The following is a 17,572-nucleotide window of genomic DNA, read 5'->3' on the forward strand; positions in this document are numbered from 1 at the left end:
TGTACAGAGAGAGAAGTGAGGGATAAGGATAAAAGGACAAAAGGACCAGCTCCCTTCTCACAATACCCAATCCAAAAGAAGTTCTGTGGTGTTCAAAAAGTCGAAGGTGTGTTACCAATCTCATTCTCCAATTCTTCAACCATCTTCTTCATTTGAAGTTTGGTGGTGAACTCTGTCGGTTTCTTCGGTGTTCTCTGCTTGTAGAATTTGAGCGCATCAGCAATACTTTCCTCCTTCAACCTTTTCACTACTTGGTCCATCTTTTCCTTTTCACTTTCAGCCTAAAAATTAGAAAAAAAGAACTTCATTAAGACAACCTTATCTCAGAAGATGAAAAAAAACCTAACACCGGGGATTGTTGAGTATATGTCCGAACAAGGACACAGACATCTGCCAGGTTTAGCTGGAGTGACATTAATATGAATGAACCTGTAAAATGGCATCGAAAATTAACCGTTACTGGGAAGGGCATATCATCCTTCTCCGTTGACAGGGTCAAAAGAATGCAAAACCAGTACGGAAGGTAAAGTGTCGCAGTGCACACAGAACCAACAAAAGGCTACTGTAAAAGGACGCCAGTCAAAGTGGTGTCTGAAGTAACTTAACCCAGTATTAGTCTTTGCTGATCTGACAGATTAGGACGAGACTTTTCTAGTTGTACTGTGAAGAGGGTTGACCGGTTCGCTATATTCCTAGCTCAGTATGACTCACAACCTTCATCTGCGATCACTGTTGCCAACAGGAACCTTCATGATCTAGGAGATTGCCACGACTAAAGACGTAGCATTTCTGGTTTCATTATTTTCTTTTCACTTAACGTGTCTTCTTATTTGGTAGAGAATTACGTGAGTTAAAAAGAACGGCTTATTTGACATCAAAATTAGATGTGAAGGCAGGTTCTGATCTGAGAGATCTGTCCAGATTCAAACAGAACGTTAAAAATCCAAAGTGGCATTGATAGTGAAGCTGACAACATGCTGGAAGAGATGCATCAGAATGAAAGTGATAAAAATGCTGAAAAGTTTTCAGTTGAAGTTCTGATGAAAGAAAGAAACATTTCTCACTGTACAGAAAAGGAGAAATATAATTATTAATTCCTGGAAGTGGGCAATGTTTCCAGTGAAGACTACTAGAAAATTTGAGCAACAGGATATATTGGTACCTCTCCCCAGGATCAAAGGCGACCTAAGAAATGTAAATGATGTTGAAGAAAACTCTAAACTATTACATGTAAAAGCAATATCAGTTCTCCTCCAATCATAATCAGTGACATTGCTGTACCGTACCTTAAAATGTAACTAATCTTGGAATCTCCATCAATGAGAATCTGACCTGGAATGAGCACGTAACAAATGTATGTAGAAAGGTTCATGAAGCTCTATATCCCCTGAAACGCCACAAGAATTATTTTCCTCAACAACATAAAATTAAAATTAATCCAAGCACTCCTATTCCCAATTTTAGACTACTGTGATACGGTACTAGACAATCTAAATGCTGAACAAACTTTGAGACTTCAGCGAGCACAAAACTTATGCGACATGACGCTCATGTTACACCATATTTCAAAAACATTGGGATGGCTACGCATAAATGAACGAAGGAATTCTCACCTAATGACACTTGTTTACCAAGTGCTCTCGACAAACACTCCTACTTATTTCTCTTCTAATTTTTGTTTCCTTTCCTCATTCCATGAAATTAGTACCCGTTCTGGCTCCCTACTTGAAATTCCACTAAGTCGAACGAATTCCTACAATCATTCCTTTTTAGTTACTGCATCGAGACTCCGGAATACACTCCCAATGGACATTCGGCACGTTACTTCCTCTCAGAAATTCAAATCTGCCTGCCGAAAGTTTTTCCTGGGAACATGAAACTGAGTTGTGTGAGTCATTGTGTGTATGTTGTGTGGATGGCTTTTCTTAATTTTATTATTATTATTATTATTATTATTATTATTATTATTATTATTATCACACTAATTGCCGTACTGATATGTAGGCCTAACTTAGTCTTAGAATTATCTGTCCGTAGTATTACTTCTTTTTAGAATATCTATGTCTTACTTTTAGGTTTACATTTTTACATTTTGTTGTTTATAGTGGTTAAGTGTAAGAGAGGGCCGTGAGCTCTAACTTCGCCACAAGTGTAAGTCAGAAATAAATAAATAAATAAGATACCTGAAAGCTCCTCATTGATATGATGAATTCAGTACACAAGGAGACTGAGGGAAGCCAAAACAACAGGTCTAATAGAATTGAGGAAAATAGAGGAGTAAAAGGTTCAGTTGGTGATGGGGTTGAAACTTTTAGATTACAACACCAATGAGAGCTTCGCTGCTATCAAAGTCGATCGGAACACTTGACCCGAAACGAAATGTCGGAACCATCACATGCACCTGGAAGAGTCCCTATAAGCCCGAAAATGACTGACGTGCCGGTGGTTAAAGCCTCAATGCATTATTTGAGATTAGTGATGGGTCTAAGAAGATTGTTGCGATGCCTCAGGCAGACAAGAAAACACACTGATAAACTTGCAGCTATTACAGTAAGTCATTTTTGAACAGTTTATATATACTTGCCAAATGCACTATTCTCTTGGAGAAAATAAAAACCTACAACCTGTTTTCCAGTCATTGACCGGGTCAGGGATGTAATGAATGAAGCATATATAGGCGGTTAGTACGATGGGGTTGCCACCCCCAAAGTGATATATTAATGACTGATAGATGCTATGCAATGAGAATGGAGAGTGTTGCTGGAATGAAAGATGACAGGGAAAACAGGAGTACCCGGAGAAAAACCTGTCTCGCCTCCGCTTGGTCCAGCACAAATCTCACATGGAGAGACCAGGATTTGAACCACGGTATCCAGCGGTGAGAGGCCGACGCGCTGCCGTCTGAGCCACGGAGGCTCCTCTCTTGGTGAATACTTAACAATTGATGAAATGTTGGTTGGTTTCTGTAGGAGATGTCCATTTCGCCAATACAATATCAAATAAACTAGCCAGGTACAGGATAAAAATATTTTCTTTGGTTGACGTTAGAGTTTGTTATATCATCAATTTGGAAGTATATGCAGATGCCCAGCCAGAGAGGAGTTATTTTCTAAGCATTAAGCCAGTTGATGTTGTCAAAAGATTATTGGAACGTGTGAAGAACGCCGGAAGAAACTGGTTCACCAACTACATTCTGATAGTTGACCTAATATAGATGAAATGGTCTATGTTGGGAACAATGAAGAAGAACGATTCACAGATTTCCCATGAGTTCACGAAGAATCTAAATCTCTATTTGGAATTGTCTCCTACTGTACAAAGAAGGAGCGAAAGGTAATTCTGCTCTCGAGTCTTCACAACGGCAACAAATTTGACTAGGGGTCGGGAGATGCAAAATATCCAAAAGTGAGTAGGTTTTGTAATTCAACCAAAGAAGGGGTGGACATTGTTGGCTGGATGGTTAGCCGTTTTGATGTTTCTCATGCCCGAAAGCGTTGGCCAATGCTTATCATTTTTCAATATTATAAAGATCGCTGGTATAAATACTCAGATCATTTACACTGGCAACACAAACAAAGTCAGAAGGAGCAGACAGTTTTTATGTTCATTGTCTTCGAAATTAATCTCTGAGCAGATTCGGAGATGAACTATGAATAATACCAACCTAACGATCTCAATTTCTGCAGCAAAGTCCTCGAAAGGAGTTTCTATTCCTAGTGCCCACCCCATTGCCACTAAGAAGAGACTGCCACGTATGACTTGCCATTTTGAAAGGAAGAGGAGACTTGCCACGTTTGTGAAGCCCACTTGTATCTGCAGCAGATTATGACATCACACACTGATTTCTTGATGGAATGGACTTGAAATTTTTCTTTCAAAAGAGTGATTAAGCACTTCCTAAGAAGTTTGTTCCTAAGTCTCAAGTATTTTTACATGAAGATTTAAAAATAGGTGAAAATAAAATTTAATTTACTATATCTATTTATATCATAAAAAATTTCCTGCCTGGCTCTTGATTTATCCCTCTAATTTGTCTACGTATTCAAATGAAAAATAACAAACGTAGGTGCACCAGAAGTAATTTTCAAAAAGTGTGATCCAAGACATCACTGCGACAAATCTAGCCTGCTTCACAGTCACAGCGAGTGTGAGATCGCCAAGACGGGGAACATATTCTTGTATCCATTTATAACATTTTGAGCTGCTTTACATTTCCAAGTGCAGGACCAACTGCAGAAAGGCATCCAGTGAGTTAAGAAAAGAAGTCTGGTTACTATGGATAGTGCGCCCCATAACACACATGACAAGAGAGACTACCGCCTGTCTATTACACACCATAACACAGATGACAAGAGAGACTACTGCCTGTCTATTGCATACCATAATACAGATGACAAGAGAGACTACCGCCTGTCTATTGCATACCATAATACAGATGACAAGAGAGACTACCGCCTGTCTATTGCATACCATAATACAGATGACAAGAGAGACTACCACCTGTCTATTACATACCATAACACACATGACAAGAGAGACTACCGCCTGTCTATTACACACCATAATACAGATGACAAGACAGACTACTGCCTGTCTATTACATATCATAATACAGATGACAAGACAGACTACCGCCTGTCTATTACATATCATAATACAGATGACAAGAGAGACTACCGCCTGTCTATTGCATACTATAACTCAGTTGACAAGAGAGACTACCGCCTGTCTATTGCATACCATAACACAGATGACAAGAGAGACTACCGCCTGTCTATTGCATACTATAACTCAGATGACAAGAGAGACTACCGCCTGTCTATTACATACCATAACACACATGACAAGAGAGACTACCGCCTGTCTATTACACACCATAATACAGATGACAAGACAGACTACTGCCTGTCTATTACATATCATAATACAGATGACAAGAGAGACTACCGCCTGTCTATTGCATACCATAATACAGATGACAAGAGAGACTACCGCCTGTCTATTACATACCATAACACAGATGACAAGAGAGACTACCGCCTGTCTATTGCATACCATAACACGGTTGAGAAGAGAGACTACCGCCTGTCTATTACATACCATAATACAGATGACAAGAGAGACTACCGCCTGTCTATTGCATACCATAACACAGATGACAAGAGAGACTACCGCCTGTCTATTACATACCATAATACAGATGACAAGAGAGACTACCGCCTGTCTATTACATACCATAACACAGATGACAAGAGAGACTACCGCCTGTCTATTGCATACTATAACTCAGTTGACAAGAGAGACTACCGCCTGTCTATTGCATACTATAACTCAGTTGACAAGAGAGACTACCGCCTGTCTATTACATACCATAACACAGATGACAAGAGAGACTACCGCCTGTCTATTACATACCATAACACAGATGACAAGAGAGACTACCGCCTGTCTATTACATACCATAACACGGTTGAGAAGAGAGACTACCGCCTGTCTATTGCATACTATAACACAGATGACAAGAGAGACTACCGCCTGTCTATTACATACCATAATACAGTTGACAAGAGAGACTACCGCCTGTCTATTGCATACCATAACACGGTTGAGAAGAGAGACTACCGCCTGTCTATTGCATACCATAACACGGTTGAGAAGAGAGACTACCGCCTGTCTATTACATACCATAACTCAGATGACAAGAGAGACTACCGCCTGTCTATTACATACCATAACACAGATGACAAGAGAGTCTACCGCCTGTCTATTACATACCATAACACAGATGACAAGAGAGTCTACCGCCTGTCTATTGCATACCATAATACAGATGACAAGAGAGACTACCGCCTGTCTATTACATACCATAACATAGATGACAAGAGAGACTACCGCCTGTCTATAACATACCATAACACAGATGACAAGAGAGTCTACCGCCTGTCTATTACATACCATAACACAGTTGACAAGAGAGACTACCGCCTGTCTATTACATAACATAACACAGATGACAAGAGAGACTACCGCCTGTCTATTACATACCATAACACAGTTGACAAGAGAGTCTACCGCCTGTCTATTGCATACCATAATACAGATGACAAGAGAGTCTACCGCCTGTCTATTGCATACCATAATACAGATGACAAGAGAGACTACCGCCTGTCTATTACATACCATAACACGGTTGAGAAGAGAGACTACCGCCTGTCTATTACATACCATAACACAGATGACAAGAGAGTCTACCGCCTGTCTATTGCATACCATAATACAGATGACAAGAGAGACTACCGCCTGTCTATTACATACCATAACACAGTTGACAAGAGAGTCTACCGCCTGTCTATTGCATACCATAATACAGATGACAAGAGAGTCTACCGCCTGTCTATTGCATACCATAATACAGATGACAAGAGAGACTACCGCCTGTCTATTACATACCATAACACGGTTGAGAAGAGAGACTACCGCCTGTCTATTACATACCATAACACAGATGACAAGAGAGTCTACCGCCTGTCTATTGCATACCATAATACAGATGACAAGAGAGACTACCGCCTGTCTATTACATACCATAACACAGTTGACAAGAGAGTCTACCGCCTGTCTATTGCATACCATAACACAGATGACAAGAGAGACTACCGCCTGTCTATTACATACCATAACACAGATGACAAGAGAGTCTACCGCCTGTCTATTGCATACCATAATACAGATGACAAGAGAGACTACCGCCTGTCTATTACATACCATAACACAGATGACAAGAGAGACTACCGCCTGTCTATTGCATACCATAACACGGTTGAGAAGAGAGACTACCGCCTGTCTATTACATACCATAACACAGATGACAAGAGAGACTACCGCCTGTCTATTACATACCATAACACAGTTGACAAGAGAGTCTACCGCCTGTCTATTGCATACCATAACACAGATGACAAGAGAGACTACCGCCTGTCTATTACATACCATAACACAGATGACAAGAGAGTCTACCGCCTGTCTATTGCATACCATAACACAGATGACAAGAGAGACTACCGCCTGTCTATTGCATACCATAACACGGTTGAGAAGAGAGACTACCGCCTGTCTATTACATACCATAACACAGATGACAAGAGAGTCTACCGCTTGTCTATTACATACCATAACACAGATGACAAGAGAGACTACCGCTTGTCTATTACATACCATAACACAGATGACAAGAGAGACTACCGCTTGTCTATTGCATACCATAACACAGATGACAAGAGAGACTACCGCCTGTCTATTACATAACATAACACAGATGACAAGAGAGTCTACCGCCTGTCTATTGCATACCATAATACAGATGACAAGAGAGACTACCGCCTGTCTATTACATACCATAACACAGATGACAAGAGAGACTACCGCCTGTCTATTGCATACCATAACACAGATGACAAGAGAGACTACCGCCTGTCTATTGCATACTATAACACAGATGACAAGAGAGTCTACCGCTTGTCTATTACATACCATAACACAGATGACAAGAGAGTCTACCGCTTGTCTATTACATACCATAACACAGATGACAAGAGAGACTACCGCTTGTCTATTACATACCATAACACAGATGACAAGAGAGTCTACCGCCTGTCTATTACATACCATAACACAGATGACAAGAGAGACTACCGCCTGTCTATTACATACCATAATACAGTTGACAAGAGAGACTACCGCCTGTCTATTGCATACTATAACACAGATGACAAGAGAGTCTACCGCCTGTCTATTACATACCATAACACAGATGACAAGAGAGACTACCGCCTGTCTATTACATACCATAAGACAGATGACAAGAGAGACTACCGCCTGTCTATTGCATACTATAACTCAGTTGACAAGAGAGACTACCGCCTGTCTATTACATACCATAACACAGATGACAAGAGAGTCTACCGCCTGTCTATTACATACCATAACACAGATGACAAGAGAGACTACCACCTGTCTATTACATACTATAACACAGATGACAAGAGAGTCTACCGCCTGTCTATTGCATACTATAACACAGATGACAAGAGAGACTACCGCCTGTCTATTGCATACTATAACACAGATGACAAGAGAGACTACCGCCTGTCTATTGCATACTATAACTCAGTTGACAAGAGAGACTACCGCCTGTCTATTACATACCATAACACAGATGACAAGAGAGACTACCGCCTGTCTATTACATACCATAATACAGTTGACAAGAGAGACTACCGCCTGTCTATTACATACCATAACACAGATGACAAGAGAGACTACCGCCTGTCTATTACATACCATAATACAGTTGACAAGAGAGACTACCGCCTGTCTATTGCATACTATAACTCAGTTGACAAGAGAGACTACCGCCTGTCTATTGCATACTATAACTCAGTTGACAAGAGAGACTACCGCCTGTCTATTGCATACTATAACTCAGATGACAAGAGAGACTACCGCCTGTCTATTGCATACTATAACTCAGTTGACAAGAGAGACTACCGCCTGTCTATTACATACCATAACACGGTTGAGAAGAGAGACTACCGCCTGTCTATTACATACCATAACACAGATGACAAGAGAGTCTACCGCTTGCCCATTACAAACTGTTAAGGTCTAAATCACCTTATTTTGCATGATGTTGTGTATCACCTTATTTTATTTCGAAAAACCTCAAGGAAAGACGTTAAAGTACGTTACATAAGGACAAGAGTGGTCGTTTTCATTTTGATTCTGTAAAGTATGTTCATTTATTTGCCTTAAAATTGACTGAGTGTGATATTTAAAAACATCATTTGAATGAGGACCAGTAAGAAGAACAACTTTTGGAATATTGTCCTTTTACTGTAAAATTTGTCGTAATGTTGTATTTTCTGTTTGTCAAGAACAGTGTCTTAATTTGGGAATGTGAAGTTATTTAGGGTTATTTAATTATTCTGCATCTCCACTAAGTGTAAAATTTTATAATGTAAATAACAGTGTAATTAGCATTTAAGGTAATAACTTCTGTGGCAGGGTGTAGCTGCACATGCCTGTGTTGGTAAGAGGCTTCTAGTGATTTCCTGTTGCATCAGAAAGAAAGTTTCTGGAAGTTGTAAGGAGATTTTCTCATAAAAAATTTCAGTGCCCTCATTGGCTAGATAACGAATATAAGAGTCTCGATTGTAATTCCCATGCACTAACTGGTTATCTCTTGATTGCCCCATTTTCGGCTCCTGGCGATTTGGCCAGGGCCAAGCTTGTGTCCGTCATCTTTGATTGGTGACCAGCGAAGGGAGCAGAGGGCCCCTCCGTCTGTCCTGTAATGGGACTACCGGCCCTCTGAGGTGAGCACCGTTTGGTTCATGTTATGGATTTTAACTTTTAAATGTAAATTCTCAATTTAAATTTTCCTTGATTTCACACGGATAATGCCTGTGCTAGTTGCGAAAGATTTATTTTGTTCTTTCATTTTGGGTGCAAATTTTATTGCCAAAACTGGTATGATTTTGAACCTTCAGTAAAATTATTTCCATTTAAATTTTCTGTTAAAATCTTCCTTGCTATGCCAATGCTGTTTCCGAAGACACGGGTGAACACAAAGCTTTTGATTTTGATCATTTGCCTGATGATCAGGCCAACCAACTTAAGAATCTCTGCGATAAATTTCCAGATATATTTACTGCCAAGTTAGGTTTACAAAATTGAAGTCACTGACAACGTACCTGTTTGCTCTTCTCCGTATCGGCTGACGCCTCCCAAAATGAAAGCCCTTAAGGATATTATCGACCAAATGCTTGTTGATGGTGCAATACGTCCTAAATCTGCTTATTCTTCTCCCTTGTTTCTTGTCGCTAAACCACAAGATGGTTATCGTCCTGTTGTTGACTATCGGATGTTCAACAAGACAGTCGTCCTTCACTCTGTTCCCCTTCCTGTTTTGCACTCCTGTTTTTCTTGGTTTGCTAATGCCTAAATTTTTACCACTTTTGATTTGAACCAGTCATGTTATCAGATACCTCTTGTTGAGGAATCCTCACTGCTTTTGCCACTGATTGGAACCTCTATGAATTTGAACGTACCCTTTACGTATTAAGCACAGGCGCTGCTGTCCTTACTCGGTTACTAGATAACGTTTTGTCAGACATTAAATTCAAGTTTGTATACAATTAACTGGATGATTTAGTAATTTTCAGTGAAACATTCGAAGAGCACCTTGTACATCTCAATGAAATCCTTGAAAGACTGCGTAAAGCAGGTCTAACCATTAAGGCTAGCAAAGTTAATTTCGCACAACCCCAGATGTCCTTCTTAGGCCATATTGTGTCTTCTATTGATCAATCTCGTACTGCTGCTATAAAAAAATTCCTTTCCCTAAAGATGTAAAAGCTGTAGCAAGGTTCATTGGCATGGTCAATTTCTTCCGTAAATTCATCCCCAATTTTGCTGAAAGAGCAGCTCCATTAAAAGCTTTGGGAAGAAAAGATGCTAAATTTGAGTGAGGTGATGCCCGACTCGAAGCTTTCTATGACTTGAAATCTGCCTTATGTAACGCTCCTGTTCTGGCTATGCCAGATTTTTCTAAACGCTTCATTCTTCAAACCGATGCCTCATCAACAAGTACATCTGGTGTTCTCGTTCAGGAATTTGAAGAAGGACGTCGTTCAAATTCTTATGCGTCTCGCAGTCTAAATCCTGCTGAACGCAACTATTCGATTTATGAATGAGAAGCCTTAGCTGTTGTTTTCTCTTAGGAAAGATTTAGTATGTACCTACAACATCTCCCTTTTGACCTTGAAACAGATATTCAGGCGTTGAGTTGGGTACTAGCCCAGCCACGAAGGACAGGTCATCTTGCGCGTTGGGCTGTACGCATCTCAGCTTTCCAATTTGAAGCTAGTCACATTCGTGGCACTGAAAATGTTGTTGCTGATAGCCTCGGTAGGATGTTCTATCCTGGCAGTTCTGATCCTCAATCAGAGCCTACAGATCCCTCTCCTCTTGCCTTTGTCAATGCAGTTCTCACTAACTCTCCTTTTCTTTTCAAAGATATCGCTAAACATCAGGAAGACGATACAGAATTAAATGCTATTATTGATAGAATAAAGTCTGGTGAAAATGTCAAACCTTATGTTCTTAAGAATGGAGTTCTCTGTTGTCCTGCACGTGGTAGAAGGGACCCCAAAATTGTCTTTCCAGCTCTCTTTAAATATTTCCACGAATCCCTTGTTGGTAGACTTCTAGAGAGAAAATCCATACACATTTCATTTCGAAATCCATGGGCGGTGAAATTCGTACGCTTGTCAAAACTTGCAAAACTTGAAATGTTATTAAATCCGTCCCTAACAAGCGCCTAGGTCTGTTATCATCTGAACAAGCTTCTCGTCCTATGGAGAGGATATTCACTGATTACATTGGTCCTTTCCCGAGGTTACGGACCGGCCATCGTTTCATACTTGTCTGTGTTGATGCGTTCTCGCGTTTTACGTGGTTGTTCCCTACTCGTATGGCTAATGCTAACACTACTAATTCTTCATTGAAACAGATCTTTGCTTCATTTTGACCCGGTCAATTTTTGGTGAGTGACAATACCAGAGCTTTTACCTCTGTGCACTTCCGTAATTTCTGTTTTGATTTATCAATTTCTCATGTAACCAAAAAAACCAAACCCCATGGCACTACAGCCCTTGAAGGTCCTTGGCCTACCAAGCGACCGCCGCTCAGCCCGAAGACCTGCAGATTACGAGGTGCCGTGTGGTCAGCACGACGAATCCTCTCGGCCGTTATTTTTGGCTTTCTAGACCGGGGCCGCCATCTCACCGTCAGATAGCTCCTGAATTCTAATCACGTAGACTGAGTAGACCTCGAACCAGCCCTCAGGTCCAGGTAAAGATCTCTGACCTGGCCGGGAATCGAACGCGGGGCCTCCGGGTAAGAGGCAAGCACGCTACCCCTACACCATGGGGCCGGCTTCTCATGTAACCACTATCCCTTCTTATCCGAGGCCAAATTATGGTGAAAGAGTCAATAGAAATCTTAGATCGGCTCTTACTACTTACCACTCGGCTGACCACTCTAAGTGGGATTTATCGCTCAATTGGTTGTCATTTGCTTTCAATACTGTCGTTCATGAAAGTCATAAGCAAACTCCTGCTTCATTAATGCTAGCATTCACCCCCAATATTTTCCTCATTCAAATCTATGGTCCATTAATTATCTTCTTCCTGACGTCGCAAATCTAGAAACGATACGTGCTGCCTGGCACCGTGCCCGTAAAAAATTGAAAATTTATTACGCTAAAGTTCAACGTAACTACAATCACGGGCGAGGACTGCACAATCTGTCTATGGGTGACCAGGTTTATATTAAGATGCATCCTGTCAGTAGTGCTGCGGACAATGTCATTACCAAGTTAGCCCCCGGATTTCGAGGTCCATGCACAATTTTAGAATTCCTAACCCCTGTGTCATTATTCGTCAGTGATCCTGAGAAAGGAGGATCAGCAGAGTCCTCTTTTCCCAAATCAAGATGCCGTAGTTTGAATTAATGAGTTGGAAACCATTTGTGTGTTAATTATTAGAAACTTTTAGTTATAAGGAAAATCTTAGTTGTAAGCAAATTTTATTTTTATGCTGGACAGCAAGTTATTCGGGTACCCTTATACTTTAATTATGGTTTGTTTTAGTAGCTTTGGAATTAGGTGACCACACTAGGTGTCCTTCTTAGGTAATTATTTCCTTTAAGTGGAATGAATCTTCATAACTAGGGATTTTAACTGAAAAATGTTCAGGCCCAAGGTTAAACTCCGGTAACCCTTTTAATCTTTCACCATTTTCTTTTTGAAATTTATTAATAGTTCTTGCCCCGGGGGGCCTCGGGTATCCCAAGTCCATAGTGTGGGATGGGATCTCCCTATGAAGGTTGTAGAGCTACCGGTTGGATGACTGATTTTACAAGTTGTGTAAAAGTAAGAAAAACGAAAAACAAAACCCCTCCTGGAAACTTCACCTTTCTTCAAGATCTTCTAAATTGTTAGACGATGGTTTTCTTTCAAAATTTCTTCTTTCTGCTGCGGATATATTTGAGTTCTAGTGGCTACTATAACTGGGTCCATTCGAGACGCTACCTGCCGTTGCTGTTTGGAGAGCACATTGAACTGTGCGGTCACTGTCATCCGACACGAAATGGAGCGGCCTGATGTTCCTAGTGGCGGCAGTTATACTATACTACGTCACACTTCACTGGTGGTTACTGGTCAGTTCACTATACGGGTGAGCTGACATGAAGTTCCTGACAGATATGTTTGGACTGATGTTGTATGGAGCTGTTGGCGATTGGCCGTAGTCGGCAGCTGCATGTGGTCAGCGACACCTGAAGTTCGGACGCTTCGACAAGTAATTGACGTCTTTTTCAAGAACGAAGATACAGTGATGTTGACTGTCGGATGTGATATCAGTCAACCCCCCCCCCCCACGCTTAACTTCAATTATTATTTTAAAATTCATTTGCTTCGAGCTATGTTCGAAGTTGAGCAGGGGGAGGAATGTTACGATGTTCAAGCAGCTGTGTTTAATCATGTTTTTAAAGATGTTGTGTATCACTTTATTTAATTTCGGAAAACCTCAAGAAAAGACGTTATGTTATGAAAGAACAAGAGTCATCGTTTTCATTTTGATTTTGTTCTGTTTGATTTTGTAAAATATGTTCATTTGTTTTGCATTAAAAATTGACTGAGTGTGATGTTTGAAAATATCATTGTGAATGAGGACAAGAAGAAGAACTTTTGGAAAATTGCTTTATACTGTAAAATTTGACTTAACATTTTTTTCTGTTTGTCAAAAACAGTGTCTTAATTGTTGTTGTTGCTATTATGCTATACGTCGCACCGACACATATCTTCTGGCGACGATGGGACAGGAAAGGCCTAGGAATGGGAAGGAAGCGGCCGTGGCCGCAGCCTAAGCAGGTGTCTTAATTTGGGAATGTGAAGTTATCTAGGGTTATTTAATTATTCTGCATGTGCACTATGTGCAAAAATTTATAATGTAAATAACAGTGTAATTAAGGTAATAACTTCTGTGGCAGGGTGTAGCTGCACGTGCCTGTGTTGGTAAGATGCTTCTAGTGATTTCCTGTTGCATCAGAAAGGATGTTTCTGGAAGTTGTAAAGACCTGTCCTCATCAAAAATTTCAGAGCCCTCATTGGCTAGAATAACGAAGTCTCTTATTGGTGAATATAAGAGCCTCGAGTGTAATTCCCATGCACTAATTGGTTACCACTTGATTGCCCCATTTCCGGTTATTGGCCACTTGGCCAGGGCCAAGCTTGTGTCCCTCATCTTTGATTGGTGACCAGCGAAGGGAGGAGAGGTCCCATCCGTCTGTCCTGTGATGGGACTACCGGCCCTCCGAAGTGAGCACTGATTGGTTCATGTTTTGGATTTTAACTTTTAATGTAAATTTTCAATTTAAGATTTTTCTGCGCCAGTGTTCGCCCGGGGTATCCGCCATTCGCCAATTTTAACTTCAAATGACTTAGCCCTCGCGGCTAGTCATAACCCCGTGTTTTCGAAGGTAATCCCCTTTTCTTGATTTTAACATTCTGATGTAAATGTCACTTTGCATTCATGTAAGTAGTATGTAATGTGTTATTTCCCTTGGGATAGCTCCAGTAGCTCTGTACCAATTTAGCGAACGTTAGATAAAGCTATGCGCCTTTTACTGAAGTGTTTTAGGATATGCAGCAACTTGACTAACGCCTTCGTTGAATTTTAACGTTTTGTTGCTATCTGTTGTTAGTAAATGTTTCCACTGACACTTTCCTTAATTTCATGTTCTTATTTTGACGTTGATTTCAAATTCTTTTTTTAAGTGTAAGTACCCCGCCATAATCTATAATTCAATAAGTGTATATTCTGTGCCTAAAAGAAGAAAGGTAGAAATTATCTTGTAACGAGTGTGCACTGGCACATAAAATGTTATATGTTGTTTCGACTGTAAAATAATTTTTGTGCTTTAACTGGAACTGAGTGTTCAGAACGTGATCACCGTTAATCTCGTTTTCCTCGCAATGAACTATCCTTCATAGACCTGGTATGGTTCAAAGCCCGTTTCTCACTTCCTTTCTTTTAGTTGTCATGTTGGTTAACCTGGTATTTTCCTGCTAATTCCTTCAAGTCGCACCGAAACAGGAAGGATTTATGGCGGTGATGGGACAAGTAAAGCCTAGGAATGGGAAGGAAGCGGCTGTGGCTTTAAGGTGCAGCCCCAGCATTTGTCTGGTATGAAAAGAGGAAACCACGGATAACCATCTTCAGGGCTGCTGATAGTGGGGTTCGAACCCACTATCTTCCGGATTCGAGCTCACAGCTGCACGCTCTTAACCACACGGCCAACTCGCCCGGTAAAACTGGTATCAATACATCGATGCTGCTTATGCTGTCTTTATCATGTGTGAGTGTTTTATTTAACGTTATCAAATCTCACGAGGTTTAAATTCTCCTTATTGTGTTTATTATTATTATTAATTTTACTATAATGATGCTGTGTAATCTGTAGCGGTTACATATACCATAACACAGATGACAAGAGACACTACAGCCTGTCTATTACATATCATAACACAGGTGACAAGAGACACTACTGCCTGTCTATTACATATCATAACACAGGTGACAAGAGACACTACTGCCTGCCTATTACATACCATAACATACCATAACACAGATGACAAGAGAGACTACCGCATGTCTATTACATACCATAACACAGATGAAAAGAGAGACTACTTGCCTGTCTATTACATATCATAACACAGGTGACAAGAGACACTACTGCCTGTCTATTACATATCATAAGACAGATGACAAGAGACACTACTGCCTGTCTATTACATACCATAACACAGATGACAAGAGAGAATACAGCCTACAATAACACAGATGACAAGAGAGACTACCACCTGTCTATTACATATCATAAGACAGATGACAAGAGAGACTACAGCCTACAGTAACACAGGTGACAAGAGAGACTACTGCCTACAATAACACAGATGACAAGAGACATAACTGCCTGTCTGTTAATACGATAACAGGGATGACAAGAGAGACTACCGCCTGTCTATTGCATACCATAAATGATCACAAGAGTGACTACCACCCGTTTTTAATACCATAACGCAGATTACAAGACAGACTACTGACCGTCTAGTTTACATCATAACACAGGTGACAAGAGACACTACAGCCTGTTTATTACATACTATAGTACAGATGACAAGAGAGACTACCACCTGTCTATTACATACTATAGCACAGATGACAAAAGAGCCTACCGCCTGTCTATTACATACAATAACATACCATAACACAGATAACAAGAGAGATTACCACCTGTTTATTACGTACCATAACACAGAACACAAGAGTGAATACTGCATTAAATAACACAGATGAAAAGGGAGACTACCAGCTGTCTATTGCTAACCATAACACAGATGACATGAGAGACTACCGCATGTCTATTACATACCATAACACAGATGAAAAGAGAGACTACTTGCCTGTCTATTACATACCATAACACAGATGACAAGAGGGACTACCGCCTGACTATTACATACCATAAGAGAGATGACAAGAGGGACTACTGCCTGTATATTACATACCATAACACAGATAATAAGAGAGACTACCTCCTGTCAATTACATACCATAACACAGATGACAAGAGAGACTACCACCTGTCTATTACATACCATAACACAGATGACAAGTGAGACTACCGCCTTTCTAATACATACCATAACACAGATGACAAGAGAGTCTACCGCCTGTCTATTACATACCATAACACGGATGACAAGAGAGTCTACCACCTGTCTACTACATACCACAACACAGATGACCAGAGAGACTTTTTTTTTGCTATGGGCTTTACGTCGCACCGACACAGAAAGGTCTTATGGCGACGATGGGATAGGAAAGGCCTAGGAGTTGGAAGGAAGCGGCCGTGGCCTTGATTAAGGTACAGCCCCAGCATTTGCCTGGTGTGAAAATGGGAAACCACGGAAAACCATTTTCAGGGCTGCCGATAGTGGGATTCGAACCTACTATCTCCCGGATGCAAGCTCACAGCCGCGCGCCTCTACGCGCACGGCCAACTCGCCCGGTACCAGAGAGACTACCACCTGTCTATTACATACTATATGACAAGAGAGACTACCGCCTGTCTACTACATACTATAACACAGATGACAGGAGAGACTACTGCCTGTCTATTACATACCATGACACGGATGACAAGAGAGACCACCACCTGCCTATTACATACCATAACACGGATGGCAAGAGAGACTACCACCTGCCTATTACATACCATAACACGGATGGCAAGAGAGACTACCACCTGCCTATTACATACCATAACACGGATGGCAAGAGAGACTACCACCTGCCTATTACATACCATAACACGGATGACAAGAGAGACCACCACCTGCCTATTACATACCATAACACGGATGGCAAGAGAGACCACCACC

General features: G+C 40.8%; 1 protein-coding gene across 3 annotated transcripts in view; it reads right to left on the reverse strand.

Moving 5' to 3' along the window:
- Positions 1 to 17,572, reverse strand: part of LOC136879210 (uncharacterized) — a 1,250,431-nt gene that overhangs the window by 652,318 nt on the left and 580,541 nt on the right. For all 3 annotated transcript variants that reach the window (XM_067153008.2, XM_067153007.2, XM_068228965.1), the window contains one exon: positions 116 to 281. In XM_067153008.2, coding sequence (XP_067009109.2) covers positions 116 to 281 — 166 coding nt within the window. The remainder of the gene's footprint in view (positions 1 to 115; positions 282 to 17,572) is intronic.

Source organism: Anabrus simplex, chromosome 8, assembly GCF_040414725.1.
Source record: "Anabrus simplex isolate iqAnaSimp1 chromosome 8, ASM4041472v1, whole genome shotgun sequence".
Taxonomy (NCBI): Eukaryota; Metazoa; Arthropoda; class Insecta; order Orthoptera; family Tettigoniidae; genus Anabrus; species Anabrus simplex.